Genomic DNA, 25,537 nt, shown 5'->3' on the forward strand with positions numbered 1-25,537 from the left:
CAATGACATACATTGCTGTTATCTTCCACCACAACAAATACGATTTTTTCTTTCTCAACGTGTATTCCCACCCAAGGTGCACGTTTTACGTAACCAGAATACTACAATGAAAATGTGGGTAATTAACTAGCCACTCTGGTCATAAACTTTTAGAATGTGCATAAAACCCGACAGGCATACGTTTAATTTAGTGCAGACGATTGTCCGTAATATAGTGTGATGGCGTGTTTACTTCTGCGTGGAGACAGTGTAACCGCCGGAACCGATAAATCATGAACAGAGATATAAATTATACATTTACTCGAGCCTTTTTTTTAACAACCCTGTTATGGTTTGAGCGACAACATTTTACCCCCGTCGAGCCTTGTCCCAAACTACCGACGTCTCTATTGTGTATTACAAGTCTCTTTTGTTCATTGTCGTACGTCAGCGGTTCGCAAAAGCATGACCACGAAACCATGTGGTGAGTGTTTTTTCTACATTCAACAGAATATGTTTTGTGGAACATCAAAATCCGAAGCAAAATTTCATACATTTGATCTTGCCTTGCTTGCGTGATAGCTTACTCTATTAACTTATTTAAAAACGCCCAACAAACGCTCAATTCATCTGTTCCACTTTCCGATATGGACGTTTGTTCGTTGCGTCATCTCTCTGCCGTAGAGAACATGAAGTGAGCGATCTTGTGCGTCAAACAGAAAAGGCCAAATGTCTGTTAGAATGGGAGAAAATTTAAAACAATATATCGCTTCCTTATGCTCGTGCTCTACAATGAATCTGTTAAATTTGAGGTTTGGTACTCTATGTGCAGCGGTTCCATGTGGTAAATTTACACAATTTCGAATTTCATATCCATGTGCAACTTGATTTTGAACACGGGATATTGGGTTTATGAAATACAAACAATATCCAGAAAATAAAACATGCCCATAACTTTTCATTTCATTGGCGCTTTAAATGAAGAAATGTGGTTTACTTTGAACGACTGAATATGGAACCAGTTATACGCAACTCAAAATCACGTTAAATTTGGAATTTAAGTTTGCCTTAAACTTACCGGTACAAAGGATTGAAAAAGCATGGTCCAAGGTGCGCGTTATACGTAACCAAAACACTACAATGAAAAAGTGTTCAATTTACTAGCCACTGTGATCTTTTAGAGTGTGCACAAAACGCGACAGGTACACCTTTCATTTAGTGCAGAGGATTGTCTGTAATAGCGTAATGGTCTGTTTATTTCTGCGTGGAGACAAAATAACTACCGCAACCGGTAATTATCATTAACAAAGATATAAATTTACATTTACTCGTGCGTTTTTCACTGACAAACTCTATTACGCCATGAAAACATCAGTCGATATAAGGTGTGATTGTTTCAACAAGTAAATACATTGTAACCAAGCAACAACCCTGTTTTGGACCGAACAGTTCGAGCGACGAACTTTCACCCTCGCCGTACCTTGCTGTTCTCAAACCACCAACCACGTCTCTGTTGTGTGTTACATGTCTCTTTTGTTCATTGTCGTACGTCAGCGGTTCGCACTATAAGGTTACCACGAAACAATGCCTCGAGTTTTTCCTTACATTCATCTGAGCATTTTTGTCGAACAACGTGCAGATATTCCGATGTTATGTCGATACCAATGTCTGCGCCACTTGTCCTGCTTGACAATTAATATTCATTCTGTTGCAAACAATAAATCATTGCTCCAAAATAAAAGTTTAAAGCAAAATTTTACACATTTAATTCGGCTTTGTTTGCGCAATGACATACAAGACATACAGTATTGGCATTTAAAACTTGGTGTTATCTTCAACCACAACAAATACGACTTTTTTCTTTCTTAACGTGCATCCCCCCATAATTTGATTTAATCCCTCCACTTTCTCCGGTCAGCATTTCCACAACTGCTTTCGGTTCATAGCTGTTAGATTCTCGTTAATTTTGTGCAAACATTACGAGAAAAATAAATTGAATTGTTACGGATTGGAACAGTTGCAGAAGAAAAGTGGGCAAAATAATTTCCATAACCATATGGAGCATGTGTGCAAAGGGTGTCTTTAGAAGTATATTAGAAGATCTGTGTAAGCGCCAGGTATATGGACAGATTGTGCCATCTAGCGTGTGTTGACTAAGTAGAATGTGGCAGCAAAGTAACGGTGCGACGCTTTTAGCGGTTTTGAGTCAGTTTCCTGGTTTTAAATACTTCTTGGTCAAATTTGGAGGAGCCAGTTATTTTGGACGCCTACCAATAGGTTGGTTAAATATCAAAATCGTTCTCTTTCGGCAGAAGAGAATTGGTCATATGACAAATGAACTTCGTGTGGAAAAAAACATGATGTATTTGCACTAAATGACCACAAACATGCACTGGGAAGGTAAACAAAAACATCAGGGAAGCCTTGGATCAATGAAATAATTTGGCAGTAAGCGAGATGACCAATTACAGTGAAGAAGGGTTGAAAGAAAAAAAATCAATAGGTAAATATTTAGAGAAGATTTACACGTGTGTGGAGAAGCAATTAATTTCGAGTACTTTAAACGCACTTTCGCTAGCAAAGCCACTAACGGAAGCTATTTGACATTTCAAATGTGCAAGAAAATGGATCGGTTACGACTCTTTAAAACCTGACCATGTCAAGCTTTAATTCTGTTTGCTGTTACAAATGTATTTCGACCACAACAAAGTTTCAACTCAACAGGATATCAATGACAGGAATAAACTTACAGGATGCCTCACAGGGATTTAAAATGAATGCCCATCATGGCTTCATAATTCAGATTTGTGGCGGCCAGATGTCGCTGCGGAGTAATCATAAATGTATTGGCAACACAATTTAATTGCCCGACCCACATTCCAAGCCTGATCGAAATACTTGGCCAGGTCAACCAGGGTTCGAATCCCGGTGCAGAAAAAATTAGCGGAACAGAAGAAAACGTCATGAAAACTTCTAACATAACTTTAAACAATCAAAATACTTTAGACAGAGTGGAGGCTGTAAATTACCATTTCCACAAACATTTATGATGGTTTAATTAAGCATTCATAAAGTGCTTGTGAGTTTCCTAGAATGTACATGCAAGAATAGTTTAAGACAATTTGCTTTCGCCTCTACTGATACAATCAATATTAAAATCTCAAATCGATGCTAAAATATTTACAATCTGTTACAAGTAATACAATTAAGCTGGTGGCAAATTGCGACCGGTTTCGTAGGTCTATATTCTTCCTCATTTTGCAACAAGGCGTTTTCTTTGGGTTTTATACACGCCGATCCATAAAATTACCAGCAAAGCACAATAACAGATTTCAATGACGCTACAGCCCAAAAAATTTTAACAGAGGCGAAAATTCCAAAGGTCGTACATCATTTTCACCAACACAGATACTTCTACTTGCTATATCATTCATGGCCGTTAAAATTTCGGCATGTTTCTCTGGCAGAAAGTAAACTGATGGGGTTCAATCGTATGGAAGAGAGGACGAAATACCCAGCTTCTGTTCGCAAGTTTGTCAAAGTTTTACAGTTGCGCTAAATCTGAAATCAGTACAGATATTTTTCCATGGAAAAAAATGGCACAACGTTAAAGTATGTTTTGCAGCATAGAAGCAATTTCTGTAGTGACCACTTCGGAAAAGCGCCACAACCAGTAGAAATGCGATTTAGCGTTATACCATAAAACACATTAAACTTGGTGAAGTGTAGCCCACCAGTTTCAGTTTTAAAAATGTTTTTTTCATCAATATTATTTGTCTTTTGAAGTGCGGGTATACCCCATGTGGATGTGTGCAATAGTGCGTTGTGACGACCCAATGTTTAGTGGTGTTTTTACTCGAATCGTTTGACGTACTTCTATATATGTTGGAACATATATTCGCAATAGCCTTGGTGTGTATATAACTCTAAGGGTCTCAGAGATATTTAACAGTGTCTCGATGGCCTGAGCGGTTATTGAGTCTCTTTGATGGTTAAACCTGCTTCTGCCCCGTTCTATAAAGCACCCAGAACCAAGATCTCTTCCCGAATAATTGTATTCATTTCTGTTATCTTCTTCATTACGACGGTACATTACAACTTTCAATACAACGTTGATAGGATGCCAGCAAATAGAACTGGGCTCTTTAACGCTCTCCATTATGAGAGCTGATTGGTCAATAATGTCACGTGATATCATGAGGCGCTTGAAGTAATATAATACAAGAACATAGGTGTGATGTGACTTAAGCATAGGAGAACATTTTATGTGGTAAACAGGATGTTGAATGAATCACTTTACTCGAGAATATTCGATGGCTAAATCATTTGGGTCACATTATGGGATTATGCAGTACATGTGCAAAGCTGCGCGCAAAGCATTACGCAATTCAAGCACTGGTTTCTGTGACGTATGTTACACACGCAAAACATTACGCAATACAAGCACAAGTTTCTGTGACGTATGTTACAGGTGAATCTTTCCAAATTGTCGCAAACAAAAAAACATTTATGATGGTTTAATTAAGCATTCATAAGGCACTTGTGAGTTTCCTAGAATGTACGTACAAAAATAGTTTAAGACAATTTGCTTTTGCCTCTACTGATACAAGCAATATTAAAGTCTCAAATGGATGCTAAACAATTTACAATCTGTTACAAGTAATACAATAAAGCTGGTGGCAAATTGCGACCGGTTTCGTTGATCTATTTTCTTCCTCATTTTGCAACAATGCGTTTTCTTTAGGTTTTATACACACCGATCCATAAAATTACCAGCAAAGCACAATAACAGATTTCAATGACGCTACAGCCCAAAACATTTTAACAGAGGCGAAAATTCCAAAGGTCGCACGTCATTTCCACCAACACTGACACTTCTGCTTGCTATATCTTTCATGGCCGTTGAAATTTCGGTATTTTTTTCTGGCAGAAAGTAAACTGATGGGGTGCAATCGTATGGAAGAGAGGACGAATTGCCCAACTTCTCTTCGCAAGTGTGTAAATATTTTACAGTTGCGCTAAATCTGAGATCAGTGCAGAAACTTTCCCATGGAAAATATTGACACAACGTTAAAGTATGTTTTGCAGCACAAAAGCAATCTCTGTAGTGACCAAATTTGAAAAGTGCCACAACCAGTCGAAATGCGGGATTAATGCACACATCAAAACCAAGCGACAGATTCAGATTTAAAGAACAGCGAAACATTCTTTTTGCATAAAACAATACCTCAGTTGGTCTGTTTAGTTTCACAAGACAGTCTATGATAGCAACGAACAAACGCACTCGTAAATAGTCTTCATTGAAAGGGATTTTCATCTTTGAAAGCATCACATTTAGCAAATCAAACTCTGAAAGCAGCACTTCAGCATGCTTAAGATGACATAGAGCTATACCCCAATTATTTTCTTTTTGATGTTTACCAGCTTGCTTCATACACGTCATCAATTTATAGTAAACAGTCATACTTCCATTTATATCGAAGTTATAATCCTCTGATGAACTTGCAAAGGCTGTTGCGTCTGAATGGTCAAATAGTTTGTTTAATATGGGCAGACTATTAAAACATCCGCTTTCCTGACAGCACACACTTAATAAGGTATTTGCCATATTGATATATATGTCAACATTTTCATTGACATGCAAAGATTTGCGTTGAATTATCAGGTCTTCTGCGACAAGTTTCAGTTTGTCAAATTTTGACAATCTTAATAGACACCAACAATAATTAAGACTGCCATCTTGCGACACCTATTTAATTTGTAACCCAGATCAAAGTATTTCAAGGCCTTTTGCACCCGTCCTAGCTCAAAATAACATCTTCCCGTCAGTTCGAAGAAAATGCGAGCTTTTAATTCTTCGTCAACAATATGTGGTGAGCAATGCTGGATTTTGTTTGCTTTGCGCAAATATTTCAGAGCTCTTTTGTGTTTGCCAGTAAATAACAAACATGTGGCACCGCCAACATACAGAAGCGAAGTAAATTGTTCTGTTTCATTCATATTACATTTTCTTTGAATTCGAAGAAGAATATTGACTAGTTGCAAACACTCCACGTACTGTTTCGTACCTTTTAAAGCACACAACTTGCCTATAAGATAAATACCTCTGTCATGTATTGGTTTTGGTGGACTATTGCTTTCTTTTACCAATTGAAGAACAAACTCAAATAAGCCTAAAGACAATGCAATAGTAAGTTGATATTTACGAGATTCAGCAGCACTGAACGCCGCATCTGTTCTTGTTGTAAAGCATCTCTCAACATGATCTTGTAAGCACTGTGATATGCTTAAACAGTCAACTAGTGCTCTGGACCCAACATCGTTTGCCAAATCTGTGACACAAGATGGCAAACCAAATTCTGTTAAGCGAGACAGATAATGAACATCGTTTTGAGATGAAGTATTGCTGTAGGTTCTCAGTCGGGCCTCACATGCAGCAGCCAAACAGAATTGAAGCACCTCATAATCAGCCTGTTGGATAAACTGACGCTGAAATATTTCATCAATCAACAAAAACCCATTGTTTTGCTCACATCCATGTAACTTGCCAAGTGCATGAACAAACAAGGAAGAACCTCGATAAAAAAAACGCTTTACATCTAATTTCGAATAGTTTTTCATAACCCCTGTTTTGAACTGTTGTAAATCCTTCTTTATTTGTTCATCATTAGACACCCAAAAGAGCTTTTTTTTGTGACTTTGCTTAACGCGCATTTCGAATTGCTCGAAGATGGTAAAATCTCCATACACGAGGCAGGTTTTTGTCAACATATCTGCCAAGTGATATCCTTCTTTTAACCCTTCTTCTCTATCCAAATACTTCACCATCTCACTTACTGGCTTGATTAATTCATTTATCCAGGGTTTGTCTGGTGTTATGGTTTGTCTTCCCAAAGGATTTTTACTTGCATGCGGTGCAAATCCATCAGGTCTAATTCCACATGGAGTGTATTTGTCATAAAACCAATTATTTGCTTCTTCAAGTGGATGATTTAAACACGGAATACACAAAAATGACAATACGGTTTCCCCCATTAGGATGATGATCAATAGAAGCAGTGTGGCAAACCATCTAAAATACTCCATAATTTTGCCGTAACTTTGAACATTTTGTATTCCTTCCTCTAAAACAATGATATGTTCAAAATCAGAATAGGGAGTTATTTCTTCTTTAGCTATCGACCCCATTCCAACCACTGAAAACTTGCAAGGCGGTTTACCCAATATGTTGATTACATGACCTGCTATTCTTTGCATAATATCTTTGTATTGGTTGGAAATATCTTTCTGCAGATTTCTGATATATTTCGATCGCACTTTTCGCAATTGCTTGAGTTTCCATCCCTTCAAAGTATCGCTTATTGGACCCAAATGTTTTAGTTTCTTATCTGTAGTTACTCTGATCATTTTAATTTGTTGCTTTGCCTCCTTCACGGCATCGTCAATCAAGAGTATGTTCTGATTTGAAGCCTTGGCTAATGTTAAAATGTGCAAACACAACCTGGCCAGATCTTTTTCAATATCCTTCATGTTATCTGGTTTTCGTACTATCGCTGAAGTTAGTAATGCAGCGCTCTGTAGAAGACATACCTTGTTGGGACTTTTTTCTTGATATAATAATCCCAGTTTGTGCAGAATTGTTGCTGATTCTTTGGGGTCTGCTTCTACTCCATTATAGCAGTAATCATTTTTCAATTTATTGGCTAAATCTTTTTCCGATTCCATGTTGTATCAAAAACTATTTACCTTAAAATAAAAATACAATTTCATTTGCCACAAGTAACTAAAGTCGTCATTCTGCAGCGTCACACATCCAAGCAGTTGCTAGGAGTTGCACGAATTGTTGTTTGTCAAGCCTTATTGGCGTCATGAGGTCTTTGTGTGCTAATGGCGAAACGTTTGCGCAAAACCGTATTTTATTCATCACCCAACGAGATCAAACAAGGACCAACTGAATTGAATGATGTAATGAGATGAAGGCTATGTTGCCATGTGCTCCAAATACCCAGATATGATATAACAATAAAAAGAACACGTTTTCGTCCCTCGCTTTCGACGAGATTAGTTATTTAGAAAAGCGGCTGAAGTATGAATTTGCCAGCATGATCCAAATTTCGACACTCGACAGCTTCAAATTGATAGTTTAACCATTCACACTTTCTCTGTGGCCTTAATTATAGAATTATGATAACCAACTATGATATAACATCGAATAAGTAGATTTGGTTTTGTACACATTTGTAAGATCATTTGAAAAAGAAATTCCGGCCAATAGCACGGACCAGCATTCCTATAAATCTCTTTTTTTTGAAAAACTCTTTGCTTTCACGCCCTCTCGATATGCGGATGACGGTGTCCTATACGGTATACTCGTGTGCACAATTTGTATGTCCGTAAATAAACGTCAGACCCGAGTTGGAGAACTTCAAACCCGAGAACAAACAGACGAATGCCCAAACAAAATTGAGTACCGTGCTGTTTACACATACGCAGCGGACAGGATAAAACAGAACCCTTTGTTGGAGGTTTATGACTGATTTCGGGGAAATCTCTACATCGTGTCCTTTTTGCCCAGACAAGCCCGATGTGAATAACGAGTTGTTAACTGTACGTATTCGAGAAGCGAGATAGCAGCGTCAAAGACAAAGTAACGTAAGTATTCACGTCCACATATGCCATTTCATTTCTGTTAGTAAACATGAACGCCCATATTGAAGTTTCCAACGTATAGCAACAAGATGCTTCATCTCATTAAGATGTTTATTGTCGGTCCTACTTTTGCCGTCTTGCATTAGAGAAATAACAGCCAATACTGGAACGAGGTCACTAGTTTGATTTGTTTGACCATATTACTGTTCCTCCAAATTTATGTTGAGCTTTACCACTAAACCAATATATTTTTAACACATAACGTTATCAAAGCGTATAAATATCAACTTTCGATTTGCCCTGTGATGGGCTTATCACTGTGAGATAGCAATGTTTGTTTCTAATTCAACAAAGACCACTCTTAAATTTGTAGGAATCGCAATAGTTTGATCTCATCGCAATAGTTCAGAACATGCCTAACCATATTAAGTATTACTATTTCAATAAAATCTCACCAATGCTACGGTCCCAATGTTCCCGGCCACTCTTGACCAGTCAGCACACTCTGCTACATTCCTGTTGCGATGTGAATCATTTAAACATTTCATGCTTGGTAGCGCGAACAGAATTCGCAACAGGTTGTTGTCCGGCAGGATTTGTTGTTGATATTGTCGAAACTTTTTTGGAGGGAACGAGAAGTCCGCATTTAATTGCGATGGTATTGCCTCATCTTTCTCTTAGTTTGTCCGGCTGAAGAATTGCATATTCTCATATTCAGTGACCGCTCTCTACAGATTGATTGCCAGCAGGCATGTGACAGCAAGGTGGCGTTGCGGTACCGACCTTTCAAAACGAAATTTGGATGAAAGCGTGCGTTTGTGCTGGCTTTCTGGGTTTGAATACAGGTAGATTGGATTTAGAGTTATACCATAGAACACATTAACCTTGGTCATGTGTACCAGTTTCAGTTGTAAGAATGTTTTTTTTTCCGCAATATTGTTTGTCTGTGAGAAGTGCAGGTATACCCCATGTGGATTTGTGCAATAGTGCGTTGTGACGACCCAATGTTTAGTGGTGTTTTTAATCGAATCGTTTAACGTATTTCTACATATGTTGGAACATATATTCGCAATAGCCTTGGTGGATCTTTCTGAACTGTCGCACACAAAACAAATTTGGAAACCATTGTTTTAATTCAGAGGTCCATAACCTTTACCATACAATAACTGTCAGACCCTTTTCTGTATACTGAAACATAACGGTAGTCGCAAAAGGTACATAATTTGTTTGACGCTTTGACACGAAACGAACAAATTTTTTACGAATCAAAGCACAACGACAACCATTGTTTTCTAGTAGCAAATTACGCACGTTTTCCTTAATATCCCTCCACTAATTTCAAAACAGCATGGCACAAGTTACATGATAAACAATACTGATCAATTTACTCGCCATCGTGGTCATAAACTTTTACAGCTGAAGTTTCTGCACTTAGGACAGTTTAACACAGGAAGTATTCACACGAACCGGGCTTCATGGTGTGGCAGGCAGATAAACAATGATTGTGACGTGCACGTTCGTTGTACCTTTCCTCACTGATTTACCAGTTGGAACCAATGAAGATATGTGACCATCCAGCTGTATAAGTGCGCAACTGGTATTAGTATCTGCTTTAATGTGCATGAGAAGTGTAGCACCGTTTGAATTTTTTGTAATACTGTATTTTCTAAGTACGTTGAATCATTTGAACAAATATACACAAGTTGGCTTCAATTGATTCGAAACAAACGCATAAGTCTCCATTCGTTTATTGGCAATTGCTTGGCGCCTACGTGCCGTGATGATTTTATTGAACGCATGATGTTGTTTATTTGTCTTTTCGGTGAAACACTTTTTTCTTTTTTATCTTCTTGCCAGCTGTAGTATAAATGACTGCTTAAGTCAACCATGCTTAAAACGCTGCTTCCACCAACTCACTATTTTCACGACTGCAAACACATCGACCTATATCGGGCAGTCAAACGTACACGATGTACACAAGCAAGAATAACGCAAAGCTCTATACAGTGCCCGCTTTAAAAAAGAAATTGCGCCCCCGAAATAACCACATAAAAATGTTGTGCATTTCAACACATTATAAGACGTAAATGATCAACATTATATTTTCATGTGGAAGGTTTTTTAATACGATCAGCTGCACGGTTAAAGAAATTAAATTAAATGCTTATGTGTAATATTTGGTGCAAAATCTCCTTGGCCTTAGATGGCGCGTATTTTAATATCCATCGCGACTTTGTTGGCTTGCAACTCGAAACCAGTGTTGATGCGTAATTGCAACACATCAGCGGCTTTTGGAAAAGTACAAGAAAATACAGACAAGAGGTACAGGATTCACAAGTAATTTCAATATTTCGCTTTAAATTAAAACAAGGTAGGTTTGTTTCCTCGTTTTACAATGAAGAAATGGTTTAAGGTTTCATACAGTCTGATCCATAACGTCACAGTAACATGGCACAGTAACATTTCAATGACGCTACAGTCCATCAAATTTTAACAGAGGCGAATATTCCAAAGGTCGTACATCTTCTTCCTTAACACTGCCAGTACTGTTTGCAAATATATAACTCTCGGCCGTTGAAATTTCGGCATGTTTCTCTGGCAGAAAGTAAACTGAAGGGGTGCAGTCGTATGGAAGAGAGGACGAAATGCCCAGCTTCTCTTCGCAAGTTTGTAAGTATTTTGCAGTTGCGCTAAATCTGAGATCAGTGCAGAAATTTTCTATAGGAAAATATTGGCACAACGTTAAAGTATGTTTCGCAGCATTTAAGCAATCTCTGTAGTGACCACAGCGGAAAAGTGCCGTAACTAATAGAAATGCGGGATTAATGCGCACATCAAAACCAAGCGACAGATTCAGATTTAAAGAACAACGAAACGTTTTTTTTGCATAAAACAATTCCTCAGTTGGTCTGTTTAGTTTCACAAGAGTAGTTGCGATACGTTCGAACCAACGCATTCGTGCATAGAAAGCAAATTCCATGTTTGAAGATACCACATTCAGTGGATCAAGTTCTGAAATCATCACTTCAGCCTGCTTGAGTTTGTAAAGGGCTAGGTCCCAGTTATTTTCGTTTTCATGTTTATCAGCTTGCTTCAAACACTTCATATATTTTACGAAACCAGGTAAAATTTGATCGAGCTTGTAATCCTGTAGTGAACCCCCAACGACCGTTGCGATTGAATGCTTAAATATATCCTCCAATTTAGGCAAATTGTTAAAATATCCACTCTCCTGACAGCACACACTTAAATAAGTATTAGCGATGCCGATATATATGTCAACTTCTTCATTGGCATGCAAAGATTTGCGTTGAATTATCAGTTCTTCTGCGACAAGTTTCAATTTGTCAAATTTTGACAATCTTAATAGATCCCAACAATAATTAATACTGCCGATCGGCGAGTTCCTACTTATTTTGTAACCCCGATGAGAGTATTTTAGGGCCCTTTGCACCCTTCCTAGCTCAAAATAACATCCTCCTATCTGTTCAGAGAAAAAGCAAGATTTTAATTCTTCGTCAACAATATGTGGAGAGAAATGCAAGATTTTGTTTGCTTTACGCAAATACTTCAGAGCTTTTTTGTGTTTGCCAGTGAGTGCCAAACATGATGAACCACAGACATACAGAAAAAAAGTAAATTGGTTTAAAAATGTTTCATTCATTTTCCATTTTCTTAGATTTCGTAGATGAATATTAACTTGTTGCAAACACTCCCCATACTGTTTTGTACCATTCAAAGCAACCAAATTGGTCATATAATAATCAACCACGTCATCCACATGTTTCGGAACACCATTGTTTTCTTTTACGATTTGACAAACAAACTCATCTAAATCTAAGAGCATGGCAATAGGAAGTTGATATTTTTGAGATTCAACAGCACTAAACGCCGAAACTGTTTCTGTGGTAAAGCATCTCTTAACATGATCTTGTAAGCACTGTGATATACTTAAGCAGTCAACTAGTGCTCTAGACCCAACATCGTTTGTCAAATCTGTGACACAAGATGGCAAACCAAATTGTGTCAAGCTAGACAGATAATGAATATCGTTTTGAGCTGTAGCAGTGCTGTAGGTTCTTAATCGTATCTCACATGCAGTAGCTAAACAGAATTGAAGCTCATCATATTCAGCCTCTGTAATATGCTGACGATGAAACATTTCGTCAATCAACACAAACCCATTGTTTTGCTCGCATCCATGTAACTTGCCAAGTGCATGGACAAACAAGGAAGATCCTCGGTAGAAAAAACGCTTTACATCTAGTTTCGAATCGTTATTCCCATCCACAATTTTGAACTGTTGTAAATCCTTCTTTATTTGTTCAACTTCAGACACCCCAAAGAGCTTTCCGTTGTGACTTTGCTTAACGCGCATTTGGAACTCCTCGAAGATGGTAACGTCTCCATACACGAAGCAGGTTTTTGTTAACATATCTGCCAAGTGATATCCTTCTTTTAACCCTTCCTCAGTATCCAAATACTTCACCATCTCACTCACTGGCTTGATTAACTCATTTATCCAAGGTTTATCTTGAGTTATGGTTTGTCTACCTAAAGGATTTTTGCTTGCATGCGGTGCAAATCCATCAGGTCTAATTCCACATGGGGTGTATTTGTCATAAAACCAATTTTTTGCGTCTTTATGTGGATGATTTAAACAAGGAATGCACAAAAATGACAACACGGATTCCCCCAATAGAATGATGATTAATAGAAACAGTGTGGCAAACCATCTAAAGTACTCCATAATTTTATTGTAATTTTGAACATTTTGAATTCCTTCCTCTAAAACAATGATGTGTTCAAAATCAGAATAGGGAGTTATTTCTTCTTTAGCTATCGACCCCATTCCAACCATTGAAAACTTGCAAGGTGGTTTACCCAATATTCTAACCACATGGCTGGCTATACAATTCATAATATATTTGTACTGGTTGGTAATATCTTTCTGTAATCTTCTGATATATTTAGATCGAATTTTTCTGAAGATCATTAGTCTTTCTCCTTTCAATGTATCAGGTATTGGACCCAATGTTTTCAGGTTTTTGCTTGTTGTTTCTCTCAATATGTTTATTTGCTGTTTTGCTTCCTTCACTGCAACACCAACCAAAGTTGTGTCTGGATTCTCTGCTTCGGCTAATGTTAAAATGTGCAAACAGAACTTGTTTAGATCTTTTTCAATATCCTTTACATCATCTGGTTTTCTTATCAGTGCTGAAGTTAATAATGCAGCGCTTTGGAGAAGACATACCTTGTTCGGACTTTTTTCTTTGTATAATAATCCCAGTTTGTGCAGAATCGTTGCTGATTCTTTGGGGTCTGCTTCTACTCCGTTATAGCAGTAATCATTTTTCAATTTATTGGCTAAGTCTTTTTCCGATTCCATGTTGTATTAAAAACCATTCATCTCCAATAAAAATTTATTGCTTAAATGCAATTAAGCTTCATGAAATATATTTACTATTTTTACGGTCAAACACTATTAATTCTTGAAAACATCAATCGATATGTCGTGTGACTTGTTTCAACAAATTAATACATTGTGACAACAAATAAGCCTGTTGTGGTTCGAGTGGCCACCTTTTTCCTCGCCGAGCCTTGTTCCTACCGACGTCTCTGTTGTGTGTTACAAGCCTTTTTTGTTCATTTTCGTACGTCAGCGGTTCGCACTAGGGTTGCCACGAAACAATATCCCGAGTGTTTTTCTTTCATCAGAACATGTTTTGTGGAACACCAAAATGTTTGCTTCTGCGTGGAGAGAGTTTGCACCGAAACCGGTAAATCATGAACAAAGAAATAAATTAAACATTTACTCCAGCGTTTTTCACTGACAAACTCTATTACGCCATGAAAACATCAATCAATGTACCGTGTGATTGTTTCAACAAGTATATACATTGTAACCAAGCAACAACCCTGTTTTGGACCGAACAGTTCGAGCGACGACCTTTTACCCTCGCCGAGCCTTGTTCTAAAACTACCAACGCCTCTGTTGTGTGTTACATGTGTATTTTGTTCATTGTCGTACGTCAGCGGTTCGCACTATAAGGTTACCACGAAACAATGCCTCGAGTTTTTCCTTACATTCATCAGGGCATTTTTGTGGAACAACGTGCTGATATTCCGATGTTACGTCGATACCAATGCCTGGGCCACTTGTCCTGGTTGACAATTAATATTCATTCTGTTGCAAACAATAAATCATTCCTCCAAAATAAAAATTCTAAGCAATATTTTACACATTTTAATCGGCTTTGCTTGCGCAATGACATACAAGATATACAGTATTGGCATTTAAAACTTGGTGTTATTTTCCACCACAACAAATACGATTTTTTCTTTCTCAACGTGTTTTCCCACCCAAGGTGCACGTTATACTCAACCAGAACACTACAATGAAAAAGTGGGTAATTAACTAGCCACTCTGGTAATAAACTTTTAGAATGTGCATAAAACCCGACAGGCATACCTTTAATTTAATGCAGACGATTGTCCGTAATAGTGTGATGGCGTGTTTACTTCAGACAGTATAACCGCCGGAACCGATAAATCATGAACAGAGATGTAAATTATACATTTACTCGAGCCTTTTTTTTACTGACAAACTCTATAACGACATGAAAACATCAATCGATGTGCCGTATGAATGTTTCAACGAGTAAATACATTGTAACCAAGCAACAACCCTGTTATGGTTTGAGCGACAACATTTTACCCCCGTCGAGCCTTGTCCCAAACTACCGACGTCTCTATTGTGTGTTACAAGTCTCTTTTGTTCATTGTCGTACGTCAGCGGTTCGCACAAGGATGACCACGAAACAATGCCGTGAGTGTTTTTCTACATTCAACAGAATATGTTTTGTGGAACATCAAAATCCGAAGCAAAATTTCACACATTTGATCTTGCCTTACTTGCGTGATAGCTTACTCTATTAACTTGTTTAAAAACGCCCAACAAACGCTCAATTCATCTATTCCACTTTCCGATATGGACGTTTGTTCGTTGCGTCATCTCTCTGCCGTAGAGAACATGAAGTGAGCGATCTTGTGCGTCAAACAGAAAAGGCCAAATGTCTGTTAGAATGGGAGAAAATTTAAAACAATATATCGCTTCCTTATGCTCGTGCTCTACAATGAATCTGTTAAATTTGAGGTTTGGTACTCTATGTGCAGCGGTTCCATGTGGTAAATTTACACAACTTCGAATTTCATATCCATGTGCAACTTGATTTAGAATACGGGATATTGGGTTTATGAAAACCAAACAATATCCAGAAAATAAAACATGTCCATAACTTTTCATTTCATTGGCGCTTTAAATGAAGAAATGTGGTTTACTTTGAACGACTGAATATGGAACCAGTTATGCGCAACTCAAAATCACGTTAAATTTGGAATTTAAGTTTGCCTCAAACTAACCGGTACAAAGGATTGAAAAAGCATGGTCCAAGGTGCGCGTTATACGTAACCAAAACACTACAATGAAAAAGTGTTCAATTTACTAGCCACTGTGATCATAAACTTTTAGAGTGTGCACAAAACGCGACAGGTACACCTTTCATTTAGTGCAGAGGATTGTCTGTAATAGCGTAATGGTCTGTTTATTTCTGCGTGGAGACAGAATAACTACCGCAACCGGTAATTATCATTAACAAAGATATAAATTTACATTTACTCGTGCGTTTTTCACTGACAAACTCTATTACGCCATGAAAACATCAGTCGATATAAGGTGTGATTGTTTCAACAAGTAAATACATTGTAACCAAGCAACAACCCTGTTTTGGACCTAACAGGTCGAGCGACGAACTTTCACCCTCGCCGTACCTTGTTCTCAAACCACCAACCACGTCTCTGTTGTGTGTTACATGTCTCTTTTGTTTATTGTCGTACGTCAGCGGTTCGCACTATAAGGTTACCACGAAACAATGGCCGAGTTTTTCGTTACAAACATCTGAGCATTTTTGTCGAACAACGTGCTGATATTCCGATGTTATGTCGATACCAATGCCTTTGCGCCACTTGTCCTGGTTGACAATTAATATTCATTCTGTTGCAAACAATAAATCATTGCTCCAAAATAAAAGTTGGAAGCAAAATTTTACATATTTTATTACGCTTTGCTTGCGCAATGACATACAAGACATACAGTATTTGCATTTAAAACTTGGTGTTATCTTCCACCACAACAAATACGATTTTTTCTTTCTCAACGTGTTTTCCCACCCAAGGTGCACGTTATACTTAACCAGAACACTACAATGAAAAAGTGGGTAATCAACTAGCCACTCTGGTCATAAACTTTTAGAATGTGCATAAAACCCGACAGGCATACCTTTAATTTAGTGCAGACGATTGTCCGTAATAGTGTGATGGCGTGTTTACTTCTGCGTGGAGACAGTATAACCGCCGAAACCGATAAATCATGAACAGAGATATAAATTATACATTTACTCGAGCGTTTTTTTAATGACAAACTCTATAACGACATGAAAACATCAATCGATGTGCCGTATGAATGTTTCAACGAGTAAATACATTGTAACCAAGCAACAACCCTGTTATGGTTTGAGCGACAACATTTTACCCCCGTCGAGCCTTGTCCCAAACTACCGACGTCTCTATTGTGTGTTACAAGTCTCTTTTGTTCATTGTCGTACGTCAGCGGTTCGCACAAGGATGACCACGAAACAATGTGATGAGTGTTTTTCTACATTCAACAGAATATGTTTTGTGGAAATCAAAATCCGAAGCAAAATTTCACACATTTGATCTTGCCTTGCTTGCGTGATAGCTTTACTCTATTAATTTGTTTAAAAACGCCCAACAAACGCTCAATTCATCTGTTCCACTTTCCGATATGGACGTTTGTTCGTTGCGTCATCTCTCTGCCGTAGGGAACATGAAGTGAGCGATCTAGTGCGTCAAACAGAAAAGGCCAAATGTCTGTTAGAATGGGAGAACATTTAAAACAATATAACGCTTCCTTATGCTCGTGCTCTACAATGAATCTGTTAAATTTGAGGTTTGGCACTCTATGTGCAGCGGTTTCATGTGGTAAATTTACACAATTTCGAATTTCATATCCATGTGCAACTTGATTTTGAATACGGGATATTGGGTTTATGAAAACCAAACAATATCCAGAAAATAAAACATGCCCATAATTTTTCATTTCATTGGCGCTTTAAATGAAGAAATGTGGTTTACTTTGAACGACTGAATATGGAACCAGTTATACGCAACTCAAAATCGCGTTAAATTTGGAATTTAAGTTTGCCTCAAACTTACCGGTACAAAGGATTGAAAAAGCATGGTCCAAGGTGCGCGTTATACGTAACCAAAACACTACAATGAAAAAGTGTTCAATTTACTAGCCACTGTGATCATAAACTTTTAGAGTGTGCACAAAACGCGACAGGTACACCTTTCATTTAGTGCAGAGGATTGTCTGTAATAGCGTAATGGTCTGTTTATTTCTGCGTGGAGACAGAATAACTACCGCAACCGGTAATTATCATTAACAAAGATATAAATTTACATTTACTCGTGCGTTTTTCACTGACAAACTCTATTACGCCATGAAAACATCAGTCGATATAAGGTGTGATTGTTTCAACAAGTAAATACATTGTAACCAAGCAACAACCCTGTTTTGGACCTAACAGGTCGAGCGACGACCTTTTACCCTCGCCGAGCCTTGTTCTCAAACCACCAACCACGTCTCTGTTGTGTGTTACATGTCTCTTTTGTTTATTGTTGTACGTCAGCGGTTCGCACTATAAGGTTACCACGAAACAATGCCTCGAGTTTTTTCTTACATTCATCTGAGCATTTTTGTCGAACAACGTGCAGATATTCCGATGTTATGTCGATACCAATGCCTTTGCGCTACTTGTGCTGGTTGACAATTAATATTCATTCTGTTGCAAACAATTAATCATTGCTCCAAAATAAAACTTGAAAGCCAAATTTTACACATTTTATTACGCTTTGCTTGCGCAATGACATACATTGCTGTTATCTTCCACCACAACAAATACGATTTTTTCTTTCTCAACGTGTATTCCCACCCAAGGTGCACGTTTTACGTAACCAGAATACTACAATGAAAATGTGGGTAATTAACTAGCCACTCTGGTCATAAACTTTTAGAATGTGCATAAAACCCGACAGGCATACGTTTAATTTAGTGCAGACGATTGTCCGTAATATAGTGTGATGGCGTGTTTACTTCTGCGTGGAGACAGTATAACCGCCGGAACCGATAAATCATGAACAGAGATATAAATTATACATTTAATCGAGCCTTTTTTTTTAACAACCCTGTTATGGTTTGAGCGACAACATTTTACCCCCGTCGAGCCTTGTCCCAAACTACCGACGTCTCTATTGTGTGTTACAAATCTCTTTTGTTCATTGTCGTACGTCAGCGGTTCGCAAAAGCATGACCACGAAACAATGTGGTGAGTGTTTTTTCTACATTCAACGGAATATGTTTTGTGGAACATCAAAATCCGAAGCAAAATTTCATACATTTGATCTTGCCTTGCTTGCGTGATAGCTTACTCTATTAACTTATTTAAAAACGCCCAACAAACGCTCAATTCATCTGTTCCACTTTCCGATATGGACGTTTGTTCGTTGCGTCATCTCTCTGCCGTAGAGAACATGAAGTGAGCGATCTTGTGCGTCAAACAGAAAAGGCCAAATGTCTGTTAGAATGGGAGAAAATTTAAAACAATATATCGTTTCCTTATGCTCGTGCTCTACAATGAATCTGTTAAATTTGAGGTTTGGTACTCTATGTGCAGCGGTTCCATGTGGTAAATTTACACAATTTCGAATTTCATATCCATGTGCAACTTGATTTTGAATACGGGATATTGGGTTTATGAAAACCAAACAATATCCAGAAAATAAAACATGCCCATAACTTTTCATTTCATTGGCGCTTTAAATGAAGAAATGTGGTTTACTTTGAACGACTGAATATGGAACCAGTTATACGCAACTCAAAATCACGTTAAATTTGGAATTGTCGTACGTCAGCGGTTCGCACTAGGGTTACCACGAAACAATATCCCGAGTGTTTTTCTACATTCATCAGAACATATTTTGCGGAACACTAAAATGTTTACTTCTGCGTGGAGAGAGTTTGCACCAAAACCGGTAAATCACGAACAAAGAAATAAATTAAACATTTACTCCAGCGTTTTTCACTGACAAACTCCATTACGCCATGAAAACATCAATCAATGTACCGTGTGATTGTTTCAACAAGTATATACATTGTAACCAAGCAACAACCTTGTTTTGGACCGAACAGTTCGAGCGACGACCTTTTACCCTCCCCGAGCCTTGTTCTAAAACTACCAACGCCTCTGTTGTGTGTTACAAGTCTCTTTTGTCCATTGTCGTACGTCAGCGGTTCGCACTATAAGGTTACCACGAAACAATGCCTCGAGTTTTTCCTTACATTCATCTGAGCATTTTTGTCGAACAACGTGCTGATATTCCGATGTTATGTCGATACCAATGCCTTTGCGCCACTTGTGCTGGTTGACAATTAATATTCATTCTGTTGCAAACAATAAATCATTGCTCCAAAATAAAAGTTGGAAGCAAAATTTTACATATTTTATTACGCTTTGCTTGCGCAATGACATACAAGACATACAGTATTTGCATTTAAAACTTGGTGTTATCTTCCACCACAACAAATACGATTTTTTCTTTCTCAACGTGTTTTCCCACCCAAGGTGCACGTTATACTTAACCAGAACACTACAATGAAAAAGTGGGTAATCAACTAGCCACTCTGGTCATAAACTTTTAGAATGTGCATAAAACCCGACAGGCATACCTTTAATTTAGTGCAGACGATTGTCCGTAATAGTGTGATGGCGTGTTTACTTCTGCGTGGAGACAGTATAACCGCCGGAACCGATAAATCATGAACAGAGATATAAATTATACATTTACTCGAGCCTTTTTTTACTGACAAACTCTATAACGACATGAAAACATCAATCGATGTGCCGTATGAATGTTTCAACGAGTAAATACATTGTAACCAAGCAACAACCCTGTTATGGTTTGAGCGACAACATTTTACCCCCGTCGAGCCTTGTCCCAAACTACCGACGTCTCTATTGTGTATTACAAGTCTCTTTTGTTCATTGTCGTACGTCAGCGGTTCGCACAAGGAAACAATGTGATGAGTGTTTTTTACATTCAACAGAATATGTTTTGTGGAACATCAAAATCCGAAGCAAAATTTCACACATTTGATCTTGCCTTGCTTGCGTGATAGCTTACTCTATTAACGTATTCAAAAACGCCCAACAAACGCTCAATTCATCTGTTCCACTTTCCGATATGGACGTTTGTTCGTTGCGTCATCTCTCTGCCGTAGAGAACATGAAGTGAGCGATCTTGTGCGTCAAACAGAAAAGGCCAAATGTCTGTTAGAATGGGAGAAAATTTAAAACAATACATCGCTTCCTTATGCTCGTGCTCTACAATGAATCTGTTAAATTTGAGGTTTGGTACTCTATGTGCAGCGGTTCCATGTGGTAAATTTACACAATTTCGAATTTCATATCCATGTGCAACTTGATTTTGAATACGGGATATTGGGTTTATGAAAACCAAACAATATCCAGAAAAAAAAACATGCCCATAACTTTTCATTTCATTGGCGCTTTAAATGAAGAAATGTGGTTTACTTTAAACGACTGAATATGAAACCAGTGAAACGCAACTCAAAATCACGTTAAATTTGGAATTTAAGTTTGCCTTAAATTTACCGGTACACAGGATTGAAAAAGCATGGTCCAAGGTGCGCGTTATACGTAACCAAAACACTACAATGAAAAAGTGTTCAATTCACTAGCCACTGTGATCATAAACATTTAGAGTGTGCACAAAACGCGACAGGTGCACCTTTCATTTAGTGCAGAGGATTGTCTGTAATGGCGTAATGGTCTGTTTATTTCTGCGTGGAGACAGAATAACTACCGCAACCGGTAATTATCATTAACAAAGGTATAAATTTACATTTATTCGTGCGTTTTTCACTGACAAACTCTATTACGCCATGAAAACATCAATCGATATAAGGTGTGATTGTTTCAACAAGTAAATACATTGTAACCAAGCAACAACCCTCTTTTGGACCTAACAGGTCGAGCGACGACGTTTTACCCTCGCCGTACCTTGTTCTCAAACCACCAACCACGTCTCTGTTGTGTGTTACATGTCTCTTTTGTTTATTGTCGTACGTCAGCGGTTCGCACTATAAGGTTACCACGAAACAATGCCCGAGTTTTTCCTTACATTCATCTGAGGATTTTTGTCGAACAACGTGCAGATATTCCGAAATTATGTCGATACCAATGCCTTTGCGCTACTTGTCCTGGTTGACAATTAATATTCATTCTGTTGCAAACAATAAATCATTGCTCCTAAATAAAAGTTGAAAGCAAAATTTTACACATTTAATTCGGCTTTGTTTGCGGAATGACATACAAGACATACAGTATTGGCATTTAAAACTTGGTGTTATCTTCAACCACAACAAATACGACTTTTTTCTTTCTTAACGTGCATCCCCCCATAATTTGATTTAATCCCTCCACTTTCTCCGGTCAGCGTTTCCACAACTGCTTTCGGTTCATAGCTGTTAGATTCTCGTTAATTTTGTGCAAACATTACGAGAAAAATAAATTGAATTGTTACGGATTGGAACAGTTGCAGAAGAAAAGTGGGCAAAATAATTTCCATAACCATATGGAGCATGTGTGCAAAGGGTGTCTTTCGAAGTATATTAGAAGATCTGTCTAAGCGCCAGGTATATGGACAGATTGCGTCATCTAGCGTTTGTTGACTAAGTAGAATGTGGCAGCAAAGTAACGGTGCGACGCTTTTTGCGTTTATGAGTCAGTTTCCTGATTTTAATTACTTCTTGGGCAAATTTGGAGGAGCCAGTTATTTTGGACGGCTACCAATGGGTTGGTGAAATATCAAAATCGTTCACTTTCGGCAGAAGAGAATTGGTCATATGACAAATGAACTTCGTGTGGAAAAAAACATGATGTATTTCCACCAAATGACCACAAACATGTACTGGGAAGGTAAACAAAAACACCAGGGAAGCCCTGGATTAATGAATTAATTTGGCCAGTAAGCGAGATGACCAATCATAGTGAAGAAGGTGTAAAAGAAAAAAATCAATTAGGTAATATGTAGAGAAGATAATTTCACGTGTGTGGAGAAGCAATTAATTTCGAGTACTTTAATCGCAGTTTCGCTAGCAAAACCACTAACGGAAGCTATTTGACATTTCAAATGTGCAAGAAAATGGATCGTTACAACTCTTTAAAACCTGACCATGTCTAGCTTTAATTCTGTTTGGCTGTTGCAAATGTATTCCGACTACAAAAATGTTTCATCCCAACAGGATATCAATGACAGGAATAAACTTACGGGATGCCACACAGGGATTTAAAATGAATACCCATCATGGCTTCATACTTCAGATTTGTGGCGGCCAGATGTCGCTGCAGAGTAAGCCGAAATCATAAATGTATTGGCAACACCAGTCAATCGCCCGACCCACATACCAAGTTGAAAACATGATCGAAATACTTGGCCAGGTCAACCAGGGTTCGAATCCCGGTGCAGAAAAAATTAGCGGTACAGAAGAAAACGTCATGAAAACATAAATTTAAATAATGAAAACGCTTTTGACAGAGTGGAGGCTATAGATTTCTATTTCCACAAACATTTATGATGGTTTCAACAAGCATTTATCAGGTAGCCTACTTGTAAGTTTCCTAGAATGTACATACATAATAGTTTGAGACAATTTGCTTTTGCCTCTACTGATACAATCAATATTAAAATCTCAAATCGATGCTAAACAATTTACAATCTGTTACAAGTAATACAATAAAACTGGTGGCAAATTGCGACTGGTTTCGTTGATCTATCGAACAACTTCCAACCATTCAAAATTCTTGTAAGGTGTGTGATCGAAACTTTGCAAAGCAACGAGTTCCCTTTTGTTGCTGTTACGTATTCGGAACGATCACGAAACCAAAACCAGACAGGTATACTTTTCATTAACTACAGACGATTGTCCGTACTACGTATTTTGTAGTTAACTGTCAGAAACGTTGAAACACAAAACTGGGGCAAAACTGGAATGTAATTTTGATACCAGTTGATGCAACACGAAGTGAAGGCTAGACTTGCCAACTGTAGCAAATAACTGCTTAAATTAACCACTGTCTTAAAACACTACTTCCACCAAATCACCATTTTATTGATTGCAAGCACACCGATCTTGATCGGAAAGTGTAACGTAAAAGACACGCATCAATAGACACAACAATAACACACAAAATAGCAAAAATACCCCCTCCAACTAAAATATTTGCTCCCTCGAAGTAATTGCAAATAAACGTTGTGCATTTCAACGCACCATAACACGTAAATGAGCAACATTGTATTTTCTTTTTTTTGTCAAATGTTCAGCTTCATGGTAAACGAAAGGTTAAGTTTATGTCGAATTTTACTTAAAATCAAATTAAATGCATATGTGTAATATTTCGTGCAAAATTTCACAGGTCCTCATGGCGCGTGTTTTAGTAACCACCATGCACGCGCCATCACAATTTTTGAAGCCATGTTAAAAACGTTGAAGCCATGTTAAAATGAACAAAAAACGATTTTCTTCCTCATTTTGCAACAAGGCGTTTTCTTAAGGTTTTATACACGCCGATCCATAAAATTACCAGCAAAGCACAATAACAGATTTCAATGACGCTACAGCCCAAAACATTTTAACAGAGGCGAAAATTCCAAAGGTCGCACGTCATTTTCACCAATACTGACACTTCTGCTTGCTATATCATTCATGGCCGTTGAAATTTCGGTATTTTTCTCTTGCAGAAAGTAAACAGACGGGGAGCAGTCGTATGGAAGAGAGGACGAAATGCTCAGCTTTTCTTCGCAAGTTTCTAAATATTTTACAGTTGCACGAAATCTGAAATCAGTGCAGAAATTTTCCCATGAAAAAAATTGGCACAACGCTAAAGTATGTTTTACAGCAGAGAAGCAATCTCTGTAGTAACCACAGCGGAAAAGTGCCGCAACCAGTAGAAATGCGGGATTAATGCGCACATCAAAACCAAGCGACGGATTCACATTTAATGAACAGCGAAACATTCTTTTTGCATAAAACAATACCTCAGTTGGTCTGTTTAGATTCACAAGACAGTCTATGATACGAAAGAACAAATGCACTCGTAAATAGTCTTCATTGAAAGGGATATTCATCTTTGAAAGCATCACATTTAGTAAATCAAACTCTGAAAGCAGCACTTCAGCATGCTTAAGATGACACAGAGCTATATCCCAATTATTTTCGTTTTGATGTTTACCAGCTTGCTTCATACACTTCATCAATTTATAGTAAGCAGTCAAACTTCCATCCAAGTTTATATCGAAGTTATAATCCTCTGATGAACTTGCAAAGGTTGTTGCGTCTGAATCGTCAAATAGTTTGTTTAATATGGGCAGACTATTAAAATATCCACTTTCCTGACAGCACACATTTAATAAAGTATTTGCCATATTGATATATATGTCAACATTTTCATTGACATGCAAAGATTTGCGTTGAATTATCAGGTCTTCTGCGACAAGTTTCAATTTGTCAAATTTTGACAATCTTAATAGACACCAACAATAATTAATACTGCCATCTTGCGACAACCTATTTAATTTGTAACCCAGATCAAAGTATTTTAAGGCCTTTTGCACCCGTCCTAGCTCAAAATAACATCTTCCCGTCAGTTCGAAGAAAATGCGAGCTTTCAATTCTTCGTCAACAATA

General features: G+C 37.8%; 2 protein-coding genes across 2 annotated transcripts in view; one reads left to right on the plus strand and one right to left on the minus strand.

The window, feature by feature from the left end:
* LOC145912030 (uncharacterized) overlaps positions 1–25,537 on the plus strand; it is a 227,957-nt gene that overhangs the window by 29,740 nt on the left and 172,680 nt on the right. The window lies entirely within an intron of this gene.
* LOC145911239 (uncharacterized) lies at positions 10,470–14,138 on the minus strand. The gene has a single exon (XM_082998516.1). The coding sequence runs from the start codon at positions 14,015–14,017 to the stop codon at positions 11,102–11,104; it is 2,916 nt and encodes a 971-aa protein (XP_082854642.1). The 5' UTR covers positions 14,018–14,138; the 3' UTR covers positions 10,470–11,101.

Source organism: Ascidia mentula, chromosome 8, assembly GCF_947561715.1.
Source record: "Ascidia mentula chromosome 8, kaAscMent1.1, whole genome shotgun sequence".
NCBI lineage: Eukaryota > Metazoa > Chordata > Ascidiacea > Phlebobranchia > Ascidiidae > Ascidia > Ascidia mentula.